This window comes from Vigna angularis, chromosome 1 (genome assembly GCF_016808095.1).
Source record: "Vigna angularis cultivar LongXiaoDou No.4 chromosome 1, ASM1680809v1, whole genome shotgun sequence".
In the NCBI taxonomy this organism is placed as follows: Eukaryota; Viridiplantae; Streptophyta; class Magnoliopsida; order Fabales; family Fabaceae; genus Vigna; species Vigna angularis.
The window spans coordinates 12,466,564-12,485,479 of NC_068970.1; the positions used below are offsets into that span (position 1 = coordinate 12,466,564).

At 32.4% G+C, this 18,916-nt stretch overlaps 3 protein-coding genes across 5 annotated transcripts; 2 read left to right on the forward strand and 1 right to left on the reverse strand.

Moving 5' to 3' along the window:
• The first annotated feature begins 2,513 nt into the window (after positions 1–2,513).
• On the forward strand, positions 2,514–7,617 carry LOC108319026 (calmodulin-binding protein 60 A). Of its 3 annotated transcripts, XM_052876334.1 has the most exons (8): positions 2,522–3,181; positions 3,533–3,611; positions 4,731–4,783; positions 4,936–5,024; positions 5,103–5,423; positions 5,889–6,049; positions 6,447–6,650; positions 6,740–7,617. In XM_052876334.1, the coding sequence occupies exons 1-8, from the start codon at positions 3,108–3,110 to the stop codon at positions 7,301–7,303; spliced, it is 1,545 nt and encodes a 514-aa protein (XP_052732294.1). In that variant the 5' UTR covers positions 2,522–3,107; the 3' UTR covers positions 7,304–7,617. The 3 variants fall into 3 exon arrangements, with proteins under 3 accessions (XP_017405521.1, XP_052732294.1, XP_052732295.1); XM_017550032.2 differs by having other exon boundaries at positions 2,514–3,181; positions 4,936–5,423; XM_052876335.1 differs by having other exon boundaries at positions 2,523–3,181; positions 4,936–5,423; positions 6,447–6,613.
• A 2,261-nt stretch (positions 7,618–9,878) lies between these two features.
• Positions 9,879–12,988, forward strand: LOC108338026 (LIM domain-containing protein WLIM1). The gene is made up of 5 exons (XM_017574672.2): positions 9,879–10,218; positions 11,397–11,493; positions 11,621–11,661; positions 11,781–11,867; positions 12,563–12,988. The coding sequence occupies exons 1-5, from the start codon at positions 10,081–10,083 to the stop codon at positions 12,809–12,811; spliced, it is 612 nt and encodes a 203-aa protein (XP_017430161.1). The 5' UTR covers positions 9,879–10,080; the 3' UTR covers positions 12,812–12,988.
• A 3,504-nt stretch (positions 12,989–16,492) lies between these two features.
• LOC108332769 (uncharacterized) lies at positions 16,493–18,302 on the reverse strand. The gene is made up of 3 exons (XM_017568077.2): positions 17,630–18,302; positions 17,376–17,509; positions 16,493–16,915 (listed from the first exon to the last, which is right to left on the reverse strand). The coding sequence occupies exons 1-3, from the start codon at positions 17,928–17,930 to the stop codon at positions 16,796–16,798; spliced, it is 555 nt and encodes a 184-aa protein (XP_017423566.1). The 5' UTR covers positions 17,931–18,302; the 3' UTR covers positions 16,493–16,795.
• Between the last annotated feature and the right edge of the window lie 614 nt (positions 18,303–18,916).

Below are 18,916 nucleotides of genomic sequence, written 5' to 3' on the forward strand. Positions count from 1 at the left end.
ACAACACGAAGATAGGATCTTGCCCCTTTTATTCGTGGCGGCGCGATGGTGCTTGCAAGAATTGCTGCTTCAATATGATTTTTGGGAATGATTTGCAGGGGGTGAATGGAGACCGTGCGCGTAAGTGGAGGAGACTGATGGAGAACACGCGATTCTGTTTCACGTTTTTGCGTTCTGGGTTTGTGCGTCAATGGAGGATTCGCGGTGGTTGTTGGGTTTGTTGTTTTTTTTATTATAGGTTCGGTGATTGTGGATGGAGAAGATGAAATCGCTATCTGGTGGAGGATCTCGCGGCTGACAATGAGTTTGATGGTGGTGGAGAATGGCAGTCTGATAAGGGTTTCATGGTGGAGATGGAAGTCGAGAAAGACGCTGAAGATGATGATGGAGGAGTCACGACTTTAGCGTTCGCGTTCTGTATTGGTGATGGTGGTGACTATCGGTGGCGATGCTGGTGAGGATGATAGTGGTGGTCCGATGCTGGGGTTTGGTGGTCGTCTAGTGACGACACAGTTTCATGGTGGCGACACAACGTGGCTGACGACGGCATTGACTAGGCTAGGGAATTAGGGTTTCTGTGGAGATGATGATGATAATTGCACATCTTGACATCTGGCCATTAACGATTTAAACGACCTTTACAAAAAGGACCAAATTACGATTAAGATGTAATATAAAGATCTTTAAATCGTGGACATAATAATAAAATAAATAAATGTATAAAAATTAATAAAATTGTAAGGATAAAATTTATGATTTTGATTCACGTCATGCTCACGTATTTGCACAATATAAGTCATGCTCACGTATATTCGCACAATATTTGTTTTTAAATTGTATTGTTTTTCTTCTGCCCTTAACCTACAATGACATGACTTTGTGTAGGCATGGGAACAGAAGAATCAAAATATAAACTCAATCCTGTTCCTGCAATATTATTCACGTGGAATTTCCTTTTTTTTTATATAAATTTAATTTATTTAGATATTTCCAATCCAAATTTTACACTCAAATTTATTAAGATTAGAGTTATAATAATAAACAAATAATTTTTAATTTTTTTCATAAGAACAAATTTGCACTACACAAAGATGCTGTATACAAATTTTTCAACAACCAAAAATACTAGTTTATACTTTGTTTTGTGTAGCACTCTTATTGTATTATGCTCTTCGATTTCAACAACCAACATGGTTGTGTCACTGTGTTTGTTAGATGAAAAAAAAAACATTTTAAAGACAAACCTTGTAAAACTGTCTCCCTGCACATTTTTAGAAAGAAAATAACAATAAAATATATTTCTTAATTTAGGTAAAAGTTAATTTTAATTTTAAAAATATATTTTCCTTTTCTCTCAAAAATTTATATAAAAATATTTTTTTCAAACTAAACCTGTTTAAATTTTTAAGGAGTAAACATATCACATGCATTTAATCATTCCAAATAAAAAAAATGTAATTAATAATTTGAATGATCTATAACTATATTATACATAAAAGATGTGTCTTCTTTTACTTTTCTAATTTTATCCAGTTAATAATTATTTTTAAAATTTAAATAATTATTCATGATAACAAAAACTATTTTTTAGTCTTATTATTTTAGTAATTTAATTTAAATAATATTCATCACAAATAAAAAATTTATTAACTTTTTTATAATTTTAGTAACTACTTTTTTAAATTTAAACAATTACTCATAATAAAAAAATATTTATATAAAACATTTTTTATTTTAGTAACTAAAATTTATTTTATCTATAATTATACCTATAATTACATATCAATAATTATATATATTTTTGTTTTTTCAATTTTACTACTTTAATTACTACTTTTAAAATTTAAATAATTTATACATATTTAGATGATAGATAATGATTGTGTTCATCCTAGTTAATCATAATAAAAATTAATAAACTAATGTTTAGTGTTCTCTAATCACAAATCATACTTTAGATATGTAAGAAAAATCAAATAAATCTACTTTTAACTGTAAATCTTAACAACATATATATTTCTAACTTGATTTTGAAGGAACAATTTTAAAATATTATTCTGAAATTTGAATGATTTTGATTTAAATTTCCCGTTTTTAAAAATATTTTATTTAGGTAAATAAATTTGAATAAGAAACATGGAACCTGGGACCGCAAACGCTGCGAGTCTTTATTTAGGTATGTGGTTGAAAAAAAAAAGGCAAAGCATGTCAAATACTAATCCTACTCTCTAAGGAAGTGTCGTTAAAAGTAGTTACTTTAAAGCATGTTCAAACACAGTGTTGGTTGTTAAACAATTTTTTCTGAGAACTTTAGGTATATGAAGGAGTTAATACCACAATTACACTATCATCATCTATAATTGTAGAGAAGAATAGGAGAGTGAAAAAGTTTGGATTTTTTTATGCCCTGTTGATGAAAGGATGGTTTAATTTATGGCAAGGTTTGGAGCAGGGATAAGAGAGGTTGGTCTTAAACTTATAAGGGGATATGTATATCAGATATACTTCACTCAATCACTTACTCACGGGAAGCGCGTTGAAGGAGATAGGTATGTGGAGCTACTGTGGACCCAGTTTTACCAAGTCGTAGAACGCGCTTATAATGGACCCACTCATTCTACCTTGGCCTAAGATCTTCTTCTTTCACCCACTTTAACTTAACCGTTTCTCTCTTCCCTTCCCCTTACTCAACTCAATCATCACACAGTGATGGTGGCGTTGTCGCTGTTTGCACAATCAAAATCCAAAAGTGGCAGTAGATGACGAGAAAAGTTGAAGGCAGAGAAGCATCCCAGACGCAAACAAACTCGGACAATGGTTAGAAACATGACACCAAAGTACTAAAAAGTCGAATTACCAGAAGGAGAGAAGAAGAACGCACGCTGCACTCTCTATCCCCTTTTATCATTTTTTTTTGGACCTTACCGTTCTTTTTCTTGTCCTTTATGTTTCCTCCTTCTCTACCCTGTCGTATCCACACACTATATATGTAACTTTCTGCTCCCTTTCTTCTTTCTCTTTATATTTTTCCGTTCTCTGTCGCCGCATGTTGCTCGATTTTAATACCCAACAACACCGCCGCATACCCATTTTTTCTTTATTCCCTCATGTCGCTCAAGCGCCGCCCCGATGATGGCAAGACTCCAGAAGACAAGCGGCGAAAGCCGCCTCCTTTCTCCAGGTTCGTGTCCCACTTGGAAACTCCCCAATTGGGTTTTTTAATTCTCGCTGAATGTGCCTTCTTTAGGTTCAATTTTGTTCTGGATGTCCCTGTCTAAATGCTCGCATGGGATCAGGGACTTGCAGCTGTTTGTTTAAATGTAGCGCAAACTCGACCCTCTTGTTGATTGTTTAACCTCAAATGTACACTTCAATTTATGTGCTGCTATGGATTGTTGAATAAAAATGGGAGTTATCTCAATAGCGAATGGAAATGGCAAATCAAACACATTAAGTTTGCCAAGTGGTATAATTTATTAATGAAACTGTGAAGTTTTTCTTTCTGACTTTGGTTGTAATGAATAATGTGTAGTGTGGTGCGTGACGTGATGAGATTACAATCACTCGGGCACTTGCTGGAGCCAATTCTTGAGCCATTGGTTCGTAAAGTGGTACGAATTTTACCTGTTATAACATTATGGATTACTTCATTTATTTATGTTTCTGATTTTCAATGCTGTTTCATGGAGATATGATCTGTTTATTATTCTTGGGCGGTTCTTGATGGTTTGTGGACATGTTTGTGCTTCTTGGAATAATTGAATTCATTTAATCAGACAATTAAAGTATTGCTTGTGAGTACCACCATGCTTGCCGCCGCAGATAACTTGTGTTGCATTCACCTTGTTGGCCCAACACCAAGTGCCACAATTCCCCATTATGGAAAACTTCAGACTGCTTTCCAACCAAACCTTTTTCCATATAAAATCGACTGATATAGAATGGAGTGACTATTGAATTTTGAGGATTGACACAGAAGACTCACAAACCAAAGATATGCAGTGACTATTGAATTTTGAGGATTGTCACAGAAGACTCACAAACCAAAGATATACTTTAGACCTACTTTGATTTGACTTGTTTCAAAACCTGTCATTGGACTTAAATAACTTTGATGTACTGAGACAAGTTTGGAAATATTTAATTTGATAAAATTAAGCTACTCACCTAGTTTTCTAGACTTAATCTATAAATAAAATGAAAAACCAGGAAACGTGAAGGGAAAGTAAACACTTGAAGAACTTTACCTGGTTGAATTTGTGCTCGTGCACTTATCTCCTAAGATGGCAACCTTGCTTTTTGGTCTTTGACTGGGACGATCATGTGGAGGACTTACAAAAGCTGAATTTTATGCTTCCATTATTTTTCCTGTATCTTGAAAGCATATATACTGATTTACACAAACAAAATACTCGTTCTTTTAGGTTGTTTATTTCATAATTTGACCCTGCACCCTGCTTATTATATTTGTGAGATAAATGAACCAACAAGATGAAGTACTGTTCATATTGGGCAATGAGTGCTAAGTCCAGTAATGCAGCAAAACAGAATTCCCTTTCTAGGACATTAATATTGAACAATTGGATGTGTTTTTTAAAGGGAAATCCTATGCTAATTCTCTCTCTCTCTCATCTGAGGTAGCATGCTTAAACTTTGATCCTATAAATGTTAGTTCCACTTTTACTGATAGTTGATGTCAGACACCAATCAAATATGTGGTCTCTTTACAGGTTAAGGAAGAAGTTGAAGCAGCCCTAAAGAGACATTTAACCTGCATGAAACAGTAAGAAATAATCTCCTGCTGATTATATAAATTCCCAGGACGTGGTATTGAGTTAAAGGAATGGACTGGAACAATATGCTATAACTGAATGATTTGAAATTGTTTAGCTTGGCTGAAATTTATTCTTAGGCATCCTTTTTACTTGTTTTCAGGACCTGTGGAAAGGAATTGCATACTACTGAATTAAGAAATTTGCAGCTGCAGTTTGAAAACAGCATTTCTCTGCCTGTCTTTACTGGAGGTCGGATTGAAGGAGAAGATGGTTCTAACCTAAGAATAAGTTTAGTTGATGGCCTAACTGGAGAGGTTGTCTGTACAGGACCGGAATCGATGGCTAAGGTGGAAATTGTAGTTCTTGAGGGTGATTTTGAAGAAGAAAGTGATATTTGGATGCCCGAAGAGTTCAAGAGCAATATTGTGAGAGAGAGGGAAGGAAAAAAGCCCCTTCTTACAGGAGATGTAATTTTATATCTTAAAGATGGTGTTGGTATGGTGGGTGAAATTTCGTATACAGATAATTCAAGCTGGACAAGGAGCCGCAGGTTCAGGCTTGGGGCAAGAGTTGTGGACAACTTTGATGGTGTTAGAATAAGAGAAGCAAAGACAGAATCATTTATTGTCAGAGATCACAGGGGAGAATGTGAGTATTTATATCTGTTTAGACGTATCAAGATCTAAATGTTTGCACATGCTATCAAAATTTACCTTTTAGACTAATTTTGAACTCTAGAAGGCTGAGATGTTTATGATATGGAACAAAAAGAAACATTGAACAACTCGAAAATGTATGCAATTGACATAATGTCGTGATAGGTTTGCTTAACATCTTTTTATGTGGAGAATATAGTAACAAAATACCAGGACACATGCTGTTTACTTGTCCTGATTTTTTAATCTGATATTTCCATGATTTTCCTTTTGGTGTAAAATCAATTATTGATCTGCATTCTATATTTCTTTTTTGGAAATGAATTGAAAGTCTAAAAAACCGAATCCCTTGATTACAGTAGATATATATAATAGAACATATTTGAGCATTTCAAGCCACTTGTCAAAGCAAGAGAGGAATTTAAACTTAGTTTGAATATCTGATTTTTGGCTGCAGTGTATAAGAAGCACCATCCTCCTAGTATGTCTGATGAAGTTTGGAGATTGGAAAAGATAGGCAAGGATGGAGCTTTCCACAAACGTTTGAGTCGGGAAAAGATCCTTACTGTTAGAGAGTTTCTCACGCTTCTCAATCTGGATCCAGCAAAGCTGCGCAGTGTAATAATTTAAAGTGTTTTTTTTTAACTTTCAAATTGTTTTTATAGATTGTCATTTGAAGGGTTTTGGAAATAACATTCATTGGCACTGTTTAGTTTTCACCAGTTATGTTAACTGTCAAGGCATTTAGATTAGCTTTGTAATCATCAAATCAGAAACCTCCAAGGTACATTGATGAGGACATCCCATTCTGTTCCTGTCACTAGCTTGATTAGGCTCTATGGGAGAATCATTTTATAAAACATATAAGATCTTATTCTCATCCTCTTATAAAAGTAAACCACTCCTTTGATTAACCAAAGTTCTGGATGGTAAACATTCTAATAATTTATAAAAATAGTCAAGTCTTTGGTTTCACTTGGGCAAATGAATAAATTCATTGATTGGAAATGTGCAGATACTGGGCACTGGGATGTCTGCAAAGATGTGGGAAGTAACTGTGGAGCATGCTCGAACTTGTGTACTTGATACAACTAGGCACGTGTACTTCCCTTCTAATTCTCAACAACATGGTGTGGTCTTCAATGCTGTGGGACAAGTCACTGGACTGCTTTCTGAATGCGAGTATGTCACAGTAGATAAGCTGTCTGAAATTGAAAAGGCATTTATCCCTCATCACCTATTACTTGCTTTACTCTTTCCTTCTCTTATTTCTCTTTAATAATTGGCAATATGATTTTCCACCATCAGGTTGAGGCTCAAAGCACAGTTTCTAATGCATTGAGACAAGGGGAGAAATATACAACTTTTGAAGATGAAGATTCTCTCATGGATGGTTCTTCACACTTAACTAATGTACTTCACTCCCCAAGCTCTCCCAAGACTGAGGGATCAAGTGCCAACAAGCTTTTGGGTCCCCAAAAGACTGGAGGATTCAATTACCCCCAAACAAATGCCTCTTCTCCGGATATCATGTCATCCATTTATTCTGTTGGTGGAACTAGTAGCTTGGATGACTATTGCTTGCCTAGTTTCGACAACATGGGCCTCAGTTTTCCAGTCCAAGTCTCGAACTCTTTGATCTGTGACACTGATTCAATGGCTCATGCCTTTAGTGAGGAAGATCATCTGCAATTTTTTGATACTGATATTCAATCTCACGTTGAGGCAGATTTACAGAGTGCTGTTGATAGCTTCATGCTCGCACGTTCTACGGCCAATGGTGGTGCGCAGAGGAGATGGAGAAAAGTATGCAACGTCCTAAAGTGGTTCATGGTTAGGAAACGAGGAAACCAAATACAGGTAAGGTTGTGAAGAATATGAAAGTTCAGTCACTAATGTACATTGCGCTCATAAATGCGCCAAAAAATTATTCCGCCCCTTTTAAAGAGAAAAAGTTATGGTTTCTCTTAGATGTAAATACATCTGTGCATTTGTTCTTAAAGCTTGCCAGATGTCATAGAATTGCTCTACCCTTTTGTTATTAATTTTGTAAATACTTGTATTTTACGGTCAAGAGAGGATTTCTGGTTGTTGGCAGATGCTTAGTAATTTCAAGATCCAGTTCCCTTTATTCTGGATCATATTTTTGTAACCATGTTGTCTAATAAAATCAGTTTTTTTCCCGAGAATGTTGGTTCACCATTATAACTTTTTCAGTTATCTGCTCGATGTTCAATATACAGGACAGTAAAAATGGTCACACAGAAGCTTCACTTGCTTTTAGATGCAGATCCAAACACGCAGAAACTGATCTTCTTATTTAAGACAAAAATCTCTAAATATAAAGCAATCTTGAATTAAAATATATACCGAGTTGATTCATGGCAATATATGTAGGCAAAAAGTTTTTTTTTCTTCAGTAAAAATATATAGGAGTACGAATTTTTTTAAAAGTAGTATTTCAATACAGGAAATTTACAACTTATATATATCTTATTGAACCATAGACCATGTTTTAACAAAAACTAATTCACAAAAATCTTTCTCTAGGTGCATTTTAAAGTTAATATAAACAAATATTTAATGTAGAGAAACAGTTATTGCTTATTTAACCAATTATAATAAAAAAGGTTGGTAAAGTTGTTTTAAATTATAAAAAAATATAAATTATAAACTAAAAACTTTTATACTCTCAAGGTAAAACTTTTATACTCTCAAGGTATTAAGTATTTTTTTTAATATTAGCCAAGAAATATAAATTACTCAATAATTAGTTCACACCATATGAATTTAAACTAATTAAATCCAATTTACAAAGCATAAAAAACAGAAATACGTAAATATATATGTTTTAAAAAAAATTTGATCAGCTAGTCCAATGTGCTCTCTGTTTTTCCAATTGAATTTATTTTTTTAATATTCGAATTTATACTTTGTTATATATATATATATATATATATATATATATATATATATAGAAAAACATGTATTACATCGTAACTTTTCTTAATATCTTTAAGTAGGCTTATTATACTTTCTTCTCTCCTTGTGTAATTATGGACATCAACGATAAAAAAGAATTTAGACCTTTACTTGCTATTAATGTTGGAACTTTAAAAACGAAATAGAAGTATTGAATGAAGTTCTCAGCTAACACCAATACGTGTATGAAAGTTGATTTCTTTTTTGTGGTTCCAAAATTAATAATATGCCGTTTCTTTATAATTATATTCCATTTACTATATAAATGTAAGATTTTTACATAAGTTGATGTAATGACTTGTATTTTTTTAAAGCGGTACTATTTCTCTATACATTAACGCCAAATGCCTTAGCTTCGTAGTTAGTACAGTTTTCACGATTTGTCAACATCATTAAAGTCACAACAATGAGTTTGAAGAAGTACGAGAATATATGGTTGCAATAATTTAGTCTTCCATTAACAAAAAAAGAATATTCTTAGTGTCTGTTCTGTATATGAAATCATGTATCATATATTTAAACATTTTGGAACCTTCAATTTCAGGACGTTTATCGCAATTCAACTTTTATTAAGTTTTGAAGTATTCGTTGAAGTTTAAGCTGCTGAGTATTGCATTCTATTCTTTTATCTTGATAATGATAGTACGAGCCTCTCAAATAAATTCATAAGTGATTCAAAATAAAGCATATCTAGATCATGATGGTACCTGGCTCTCAAATAAAGTTTTAAAGTTAAATATTTTGTTTTTGAAAAGAACCTCTCTTAAAAACTAGGAAAAAAGTTATTCAAAAATGATGGGCCACTAATGTTTTGCTTTCAATTCTTGAATTATTCATCAACCACACCTTTTTACTTAATAATAAAATTAAAGTCAGATATTTCGGCCAAGCATTTTTTTTTTACAGATTAATTTTTAGAAATTAACAAGACATGGTCATTGGTCAACGGGATTTTTTTATAAACACCCTTCTTACTGAAATAGTTCACTCCTATTCTTAGAGTTTATCATAGGTTAGATTTAAGAAAATCATTTGCGATTTCATATGACTTTTACGTGATGTTTTTGAAACTAGACCAAATTCATCAAAGTACTACTTCAAGATTCAATCGGGTAGAACAAATATTAATAAAATTACTATAATAATTGAATAACATAACATCTAAAGTAATATTTAAAAATGTCATATTGTAATTTTGAAAATAAAAGTTTTATGGATTGTTGGTAAGTTTGGAAGGTAATTTCTAATGCAGAAAAGAGAGGGAAAAGCACGTAAGGTCTCTTGCAGCAGATGAAAATGTGAATACACCTGAATAACATTAGATGACATAACACTGAATGATTAAGACATGAACATGGTTATCTGTCTTGGTTGATGGTAGAATGGTCATTTCAGCAGAGGCTCTGCCAGTGCCATTGGTGGCCCAAAGCCGTCATCAGGTAGCCCCAAATCAAATCATCAAACTGGCCATTATGAATACAGCTAACTTTGTTTTTATTTGTCTTTTCTTCAACTCTTAAATATTAGACCAATGGACAATTGAACATGATCACCACCTATTTGTAAATTTTCCCATCCCAGAATTTCGAAAAAAATAATACAAGGAAGAAAGAAAGTACTCACCCTCTATTCAATTCCCCAACTGAAATTCTAAATCACCATTTGAGATGGCATCATTTGCAGGCACCACCCAGAAGTGCACAGCTTGTGAAAAGAAAGTGTATTGGGTGGAACAGCTTACTGCTGACAACAAGGTGTACCATAAATCGTGTTTCAGATGCCACCACTGCAAGGGCACCCTCAAGGTGAGACCAAACACAGGATCATGCTTTTAGCTTTTCTTTTCTCTGAATTTGATCAAAGCTTCATTTGAGCTTTCACTCTTAGATTGGTCGAATGATTCTTTTTTTTTTCTTCTTGTGGATTGATGATGATTTTTATGATTTAATGCTTGCAAAGTGTATATTTTCTTCTTTTATGAGGACACATAGCTAAAGAGTATATGCTCGAAAAATCTGTTCTGTTTCCAGTAATAATCATACAATGTGACTTGAATGAGATATAGGAAAAAGGAGCATTGTAATCATAGAATTGAGGGTTGGAAATAGACCAGAATTGATGATATCTATTGTAACTTAGAGAGAATGGTCCAGTGTGAATAACAGATTGAGATATATTATCTGTTTTTCAATCTGAATAAGGAGAATGTGGCCCTGAGTAGGGAAGAGGCCAAGGTGAATCCATGTGGCGAATGAATTAGTACCTATTTCTACTTCATATCTTCCAAAGAGTGCTCAACACTCTTCTTCAGATGTCATTTCCATTTTTAGGCATGAGGAAGAAAATCCCAATTTTCACAACAAGAATTTCAAGAAATTTAAACAAAATTGACGTGGCTGACTGGTAGAATACAATTACTGTGTGAGGTTGCATTTTTCCTTTATCTGATAAACTTTTTGTACCTTTCATGAATAGTTCTGATCGTATCTGGTATGCATTTAATTGCAAAGAACCTAATCTTAGATCCTTTATGTATCTTTATTTTATTCTACTAACAGTAATTTAAGAATTCATATTTCGATTCTGAAAGCATACCATTTATCTAACAGCTATCTTCTTCTCGATGTTTGAGATTTGGATGCACGTTACTTAATTCACGTCTGAGTGTCCAACTCACTCATCAAATTTTAGTTTTTCTTTTTCAACTTTGAATCTGTAAGCCTGTTTCATCAGACACTGACTTGATCAGTGGATAAAGTTTTAGAATCATGTGACAACTTTCTATTCCATATTATCTGTTTGAAAGCTTTGTTTTTACTTCACATATATAACACTTGAAATAAAAATTTATTAATATTTTTTTCAACAATATTTTTCTTATTTATCATTGTTGCTCTCAAATATTAATTAGCTCACAACTATAAAATACTTTTTACCCACAGAATATAAAATAAAATCTTCTTTTTATTGTGCATCCCTGCAGCTGGGTAACTATTGTTCCTTTGAGGGTGTCCTATACTGTAAGCCCCATTTTGATCAACTGTTTAAGATGACTGGAAGCTTGGACAAAAGTTTTGAAGGTGAATTAATGTCATATATGCAGTTATTATTTCTTCAAATCAAGTACTTCTTTTAGTTCTAACAATATACACTATTTTCAAGTTATTCTGTTCTCTTTTCATCTGACTTTATAATTCATGCTTGAAGGTATTCCAAGAATTGCCAGAGTTGAAAGATCTGCTGATCAGGTTTTTACACATTCTTAATACACACAAAAAATCTTTCTATCTTTAGGATTACAGAAAAATGCAATTGCTACTAGTAAAAAAAATTAATTCCCTCTGTATTGTCTCTGGGAAATCCACAGGTCCAAAACAACAAGGTTTCAAGATTGTTTTCTGGAACTCAGGAAAAGTGTGTTGTTTGCAAGAAAACAGTGTACCCAATTGAAAAGGTATATATAATGTTGTTAGTGATCTTGAGATCTTCCCATTGATAAATATTTCTCTAAAACAATTGTATGTAGTAGAAATGAACAGTTAAGAATCTATGCACTTAAATTTTATAAGATTAATATCATAACAGGCTTTAAATTAAATTAGCAGTAGATACGTTCTCAGTGCTTATTTTAAAACCAAATTCACTTTGCAAAAATCGTTAGCTTAATCTTATAAAACGTGGAAGTACCACTAGAAACATAAATTAATTTTCCAATATTTAATATCATAGCAGTATTTGTTTAAAAAGGGGAAAAGAAATGAATTGAAAGAGCCAGAAATAACAGCGAATAACGCATCTCACACTCTGGCATATAAAAATAATCAACCATCATCATCATATAAAAACATAAATGCTATAATTTTAAAACATCTAAATAATAAAATGCATATTTTGCAATTGAAATACAAAAAATAGGAGACACTAGATTCAAATAAAAGATATAATACTAGAGAAGATAAAATAAAAAAATTGAAGATATTTGTTTATAATTGGATGAAAGTCAAATGCACACATTCATAGGTCTGGGCACTTGGTATCCCAAGATATACCCCAGAAAAAGAGTGACCATAAAAGCATAATGAAAAACTTAACTACCTTAACCAAATTAGATGATGCCTTTTTTTACTGATAGCAGAGTTGTTTCTTCAGGTGGCTGTTGATGGGAAATCTTACCACAAGTCTTGTTTCAGATGCACCCATGGTGGTTGTGTAATTAGCCCTTCAAATTATGTTGCCCATGAACATCTTCTCTATTGCAGACATCACCATACTCAGCTCTTCAAGCAAAAGGGTAACTTCAGTCAATTAGTGAAGCATGAAAATCTTCAACTCACCACTCAAAACACCACACAACATCCAACTAATGGCACTGCAACTTCACCTCATGACTCTTCTTAGCTTTCACCAACTTCTATTTCTTTCATTGTTTATGTTATAATACTTGAGTGCCAAGCTTGTAACCACAACTTTAAATTTCTTTTGGATTATTTTTGTTATTTTCACTTCAGAAGGAATTCATGTATACTTTGCTCAATCATTTCAATTAACCTCCTATTGTTGCCCGTTTCGTGCATATAAGGTGAATATATACTTCAATAAATTTATTCATAATATTTTTAGAAAAGAATTTGTAAATTAAGAATAATCTAAATATTTTTGTATTAACTCATGCACAAATTAATTTTTTTAAGTTCTGAAAATGTTTATTTTATTTTATTTTTTAAACATATATAGAACTTTTTTTAAAAAGTTTATGAAAAATAACAACACAACATAAAATATCAAAATATGTCACGGTAATAAATCTGTGAAAGTTGTAAGAATCTGCAAGAAGTATCAGCAATGTAAAATAATAGCAATAATTATAAGAAAAGAACATCAATATTTAATGAGAAAATTAAAAATTCACTAATACAAGCTAATGAATTAAATCAAAACCCGCAACTAGTCAATATATTAAGACAATGATATTTTCAAATACAAAAAAGAAACTTAAAATTGAGTAATAATATGATACTGATTTATCTAATCACATAGGTCTAATTGATTATCTAACCATCAACATGAAAAATCATATCCCTTAAATTTATTTTCGAATTTTCAGTCCGATTTAACGTAAACAAAGCAAAAATTACAATTTTACTTAGACAATTTAGTGTATATCGATTTTTTTCTCTTTTATGAAATAAAAATAAATAAATAATTCTCTCCTAATTTAAAAGATTCCACTCCATTTAAGTAAGACAAAATGAATTTGAATAATTTATATTTTTAGACATATAATTGAAAACCAACGCATAACAAAGTAACATTGAATCCTTTGTGAAAAGGGTGTCCAAAATTAACATATCTGTTTGTCTTAAACATATTTGTGTGTGTTCTACAGTCAAATTTAGTCCTTCTGAGATGTCCAGGTTTTGCTTTTAAGAGTTTGAATACTTGTACAACTCACGTATAGGTTGAGCGTGCACGAGCTGTAAACATGTCTATGACCGAGAAATCCGCAACCACTCTAGTTGCCCTGTGTATGAGGGATTTGTTTCCAAGACAAAGATTATAAACACTTTTCTCATTTATTCAATCTTTCTGTGCAGCCTGGAAAATGATTTGACAATGAATGCCATGCAAGCTAACTTAACACATTATCAGTCAAACTTTGAAGGCGGTTTCTTAACTTGTGTTTTAATAGCTGTTTGTTTCTTCAGTTCAACCACAATTGGTTACTTTATCTACATATAATCACTTTCAGTCTAAGGAATGGTTGATTTTGCTTCCATTAAATATCAACGTCTCTATGTGATCAAATAATTCAAATACCACTCAAAGTCCTACATTAGAAAAAGACAAAGTTAAATATTTTATAATATAAAATACTTATAAATATATCATTTTAAGATTTTAACTTAAAAAAAATATTTGTTAAAACTCACTAGGGATACAATGGGTCGTGTGGACACCGATAGTGTCTATTTGCAACTTGACTTGAAAAAAAAATTGATTCGCTACTCATATACTCACATATATTTTAAAATTTAAATAAAATTACAAAAAATATATAATAAAATATAATATAAATTAAAATTTAATTTTAATTAAATTTAACCTTGTGAAATATTAATTAATTTTAATTAAATTTAAATTAATAAATATAAATTAAATTTTTATTTTTATTTTTTGTTGATAATGGATATCCGTGGATACATATAGTATAATATCCACACCTAATCCGTTTATAAACGGATATTAAAATACATGCAACCACGGATACTAAATATATGTGAATACCAATGATCCTTCATAGATTTTATCCGCAAATATCTGCGAGCGTGAATTTTTTTGTCATCCCTATTCATCATACATATATAATACTCAAGTCATATATGTAATATTTTCTTAATAAGAATTTCTATCAATCTCGTCAATAATATTAGAATTGATAATTAAAATGACTGAGTTATATTGTTGTAACGTTCACTTAAAGAAGAAATAAATTATATGAAATTGGACTCACTTTAAAAAAATTGGTAAGAATAATTCAAGAGTGAGTTAAAATAGATAAAAAAAGACAAAATTAAATACTATATAAAATGAAAAATTCATAAATTTATTATTTTAAAATTTTGAATTAAAAATAGTATCAAATCGAAAAAGAATGATCTATTTAATATCCATCGATTCTCTATATGAAAAAACCAATCACTTTGAAACTATAATTTAAAAATCAATAAAAAAAAAAGAGACAAAATAGACATCCACTTCCTCTTTTTCAGGTATGTATATCACATACATGCATCTCTAGCTAGTATTGTTGTGAAACTGTGGTGTGAAAAAGATAATACAAATTAATGACCGAAACATACATAGCTGCAATCGGAAAGAGAAAAGGAAAGTTTTGGTCGAATATCAATGCGTATCCTCCATGATTGTTCATCATACAGAAGGTAAATAAAGTGGAAAAAAAAAACAGACAAAGAAAAAGCAGGAAAGAAAGAATGCAGTGGCTGATGTTATGGATTTTTTAAACACAAGGAAAGCACTTTGGGAAGAAAAGTTAAAGAAGCCAAATATTGGTGGGCCGTGTGGAAGGAATTCTATGTAGTCGATGATGGAATCTTTAGACCCCTCGTGCAGTGCAACTAAATTTCGTGCGTAGGAAGTGCACGAGTGGTGAGCTGGTTGCAATTGTCCTATTCTATAGTTTTTCTTTCTTCGTTTTTTAATCCTTGTTGATGCAAAATCTTTAAGTAAGGGAAAGCAAACAATTAAAAAAGACAAAGCAAAATAAAGGGTCTTTTGCTTTACCAGCAATAGACAGAGAGAAAGTATAGAGACGAATAATGCAATGGGCCACAAGAAAAATAAAATGTTCTGCTTCTAATGCAACAAAAAATATCCCTGGGATGTCATGCATGTCTAAAGTCATGAACTGCACAGGCACATCTATTGCAACTGTTTTAAAGTAAACCTTGTGTTGTGTCACATCTTCCTTCTCCTCACTCCTTTTACTTTTCATTTCTACTCCACACATTCTTTATCTTACTACTACTACTTTCTTCATACTCATTGAGGCCTCTTCTTCATTTTTAAATTACACAACTGGATGCTTCAAGACAACCATGCTCTTGCCCCATCTCATAATTATTCCTTCATACATCAATACTGTTCAAATCTTATCTATTTATTTAATAAAAACTACCCTCTATTTTTCTTTCTTCCACATAGTAGTAACAGTAAACGTACATCAAAATTCTTAAAATGTTCTTTTTTGTGTGTGTGAATGATATGTAGTACTTTAAACATTGCTCTTAAGTATTTTGTAACATTCTGGTGGCCAACTTGTTCTTTTCTTGAAATTAAGAAAATAAGATAAGAGATCGGCCAATAGCTGATCACAGAACCTGTTCATGTTCTCGCAGTTACCCTTAAGCCTTGAAGTATTTCTTTTGCAACCATGATTTGCTTTAAGCCTTGTGTGACGGTGCTCACAAACATATTACTTTTTTTTCGGTAATTATCTGTCTGATGCTGATGTATTATGAGCCATATATGGAAAAAAAAAATACGTAAGAAAAACGGTGAAGTTATGATGTTGAAGGGTGTTTTCACCAGAAAGTAAGATCTGAATACATTAATTGATGTTCAATATGTCAACCTTTACTATACAGAATTATTATGCATGAAGGCAGTTGGTGAACCGAAGGGAAGTTTATGACCTCTGAGTTTTCTCTGGGTTCCCCGAATGTACTATATTTAATTTAATTTAATTTCCACAGATCTAAGCAATGATGGAGAAGGATTGATTAATTTGTTTTTGGTGGTTTGAGTGTCGCTCAATGCTCCTCTGTCCCTCACATCACATGTGGGAAAGATTGAAAACACAGATCAGCTGGTTGCCTCTGAGATGCTTTGTAAAGAGGGTTGCCATGTTCTTGACTTAGCTGTGGCACCAGAAGCATTATTACTTGATGCTGTCCTTGACCCCTGTCTTTCACCTTTCGTTTCCTGAAAATCATAATTAAAAATTAAGAATCACATAGCTCAAACCACCAACTACATATTAGCTTTAAACAAATCTCTCTCTCTCTCTCTTCTCTTTCCTTTCTTCAATAAAATCCACTATTATAACTCCTTGCAATTCAATTTAACAAATCTAATATTTCCTTTCTTATTGTAAGTTTTCTTAATTCTATACAAGTCACTGGAGAATAAACGGGTAAGCAAAATGATACCATGAAGTATCAAGCTCCCAAACGAACTAGAAAAGCCTTAGTAGAAATACATCTGAATCAGTTTGCATAGCCAGACCTTCTTACAAACACATTATTTAATGTTGCTTAACGAAAAACTGGTTGTCTATAAGCAAAAATACTACACCAGGAACCTGTTTTAAAGATTAATTTTGACAATCATAAACAAGTAAGAAAGTAAAAACAGTAAAATCCAAACTTTGATTGAGATTTACCAGGTTGTCCTCCGGCTCAGACCTTCTTGCTGATTTGTCTGTCCTTTCCTTGGTCAGATTTGGCTTTTGTGCTGATTCTGGCAAGTTTCTCTTCAGCTTTGCTTGTTTCTTTGCCCAAAGACCCTTCATAACCTCTGAGAAAAACGCCACATAAAGATTCAAAATTGGAACAATTTAAGGGGAAATAACAACAGAAAAGAGTTAAAAAAAGGAAAGGGTGAAACTGAAAACTAAAGCAGAAAGTTGAAACAAACCTTGAGCTGAGATTAGTCTATAAACTTGGCCAAGCATAAGGGTATCTGTTGGCTTGAGAAGCTTGATGCGGGTGAGACGAACAGGGTTGGTGGTGTTGGGGTTGTTGTTTTCAATCTTAATTTGGCAATTTTGATTGTCCTTGGATGTGCACAATGTGGTGGAGATAAGAAGAGCAACATAGTGATCAGGGTTGGTCTTCATGACTTCACTAGCACTCACAGGCCAATACAACCTTTCCACTTTCCCATTGGGTTGTTGTATGACTAAAGTTGCAGTGTCAACGGCTTGACAGTTTCCCATCTCTAAAACGCAACAACAAAGAGGATAACAGGAATGGAAGGTGGCTTACTGCAACAATTATAGCAGCCACAAGTTTGAAAAGGGGCAAACAAAGTGATACACAAGGAGGGCTATAAATAGTGGTTGGTAAATGAATGGGAAGGCCTTTTAACTTGTAGAGTTGGAAAGTTTTACAGCAATGATAACGATAATCGGCAGTAGAAAGATAGATTTTGAGAAAAAGATAGAAGAGAAGGATGAGGAAAGAGACTAAAGTAGAAGGGGACCTTGGCAGCTTAGGTGATGTGATGTGCTCCTCTATCACGTTACATTCTCGTGGTCTACCTTCTTAGGGTAATGTAAAATCATATCTCTCTCTTCACACATCCATCCCTACCCTCTATCCATAGGTTATACCCTCGTTTATAGGGTTATAACCTTTTTTTTTCATTTGACCTTTTGGACTTCAGGACTCCGACATTGACGCAAGAACATTAGCCATTACACTCAAAAAAAACAAAACACGAAGAACAGTGGTCATTAAAGTAATAGCAAGGGTGCGTGCAAAAACAAAAGAGTTTGTATATAAAATTATGACATTCATCTACGGTTTTTCTTTACATTTTGTCACTTGTAATATTTGTATTTTGTTCTCTCTTTCTTTAATGTTCTTTTCCTTTTCACCTTTCTAAACTCTACAAGTACACATTTTTAATCTATTAATTTCTCATTGAATACCTGGGCCTTTCTTTTAAAAATCTAAACAGCCTAATGCATTTTCATCACAATATATCAATGATCGATAAAGATTATCAATTTTTTAACTATCTTTTGATAAGCACATTTTCCTGCTATTTTATCCTTAAAATTGTGATCATTATTTTTACTTATTAAAATAAATAATAAGCAATAACTTAGCTGTTTAATAAATAATTTTCAGTAATTTAATATATAATCCAACTCATTATATTTTACTCGTGTTTATATTTTTGTTAGGAATGACAAAC

What these genes read in the sequence shown, in the direction of transcription:
- LOC108332769 (XM_017568077.2), bottom strand. Translation starts at nt 17,930, where the DNA reads ATGGGAAACTGTCAAGCCGTTGACACTGCAACTTTAGTCATACAACAA. An exon ending in TAGACTAATCTCAGCTCAAG is followed by an intron (nt 17,510 to 17,629) that starts GTTTGTTTCAAC and finishes CGTTTTTCTCAG; the next exon opens with AGGTTATGAAGGGTCTTTGG. An exon ending in CTGAGCCGGAGGACAACCTG is followed by an intron (nt 16,916 to 17,375) that starts GTAAATCTCAAT and finishes TATGATTTTCAG; the next exon opens with GAAACGAAAGGTGAAAGACA.
- LOC108338026 (XM_017574672.2), top strand. Translation starts at nt 10,081, where the DNA reads ATGGCATCATTTGCAGGCACCACCCAGAAGTGCACAGCTTGTGAAAAG. An exon ending in CTTGGACAAAAGTTTTGAAG is followed by an intron (nt 11,494 to 11,620) that starts GTGAATTAATGT and finishes TCATGCTTGAAG; the next exon opens with GTATTCCAAGAATTGCCAGA. An exon ending in TTGAAAGATCTGCTGATCAG is followed by an intron (nt 11,662 to 11,780) that starts GTTTTTACACAT and finishes GGAAATCCACAG; the next exon opens with GTCCAAAACAACAAGGTTTC.
- LOC108319026 (XM_017550032.2), top strand. Translation starts at nt 3,108, where the DNA reads ATGTCGCTCAAGCGCCGCCCCGATGATGGCAAGACTCCAGAAGACAAG. An exon ending in AGCCATTGGTTCGTAAAGTG is followed by an intron (nt 3,612 to 4,730) that starts GTACGAATTTTA and finishes GTCTCTTTACAG; the next exon opens with GTTAAGGAAGAAGTTGAAGC. An exon ending in CAGAGATCACAGGGGAGAAT is followed by an intron (nt 5,424 to 5,888) that starts GTGAGTATTTAT and finishes TTTTGGCTGCAG; the next exon opens with TGTATAAGAAGCACCATCCT.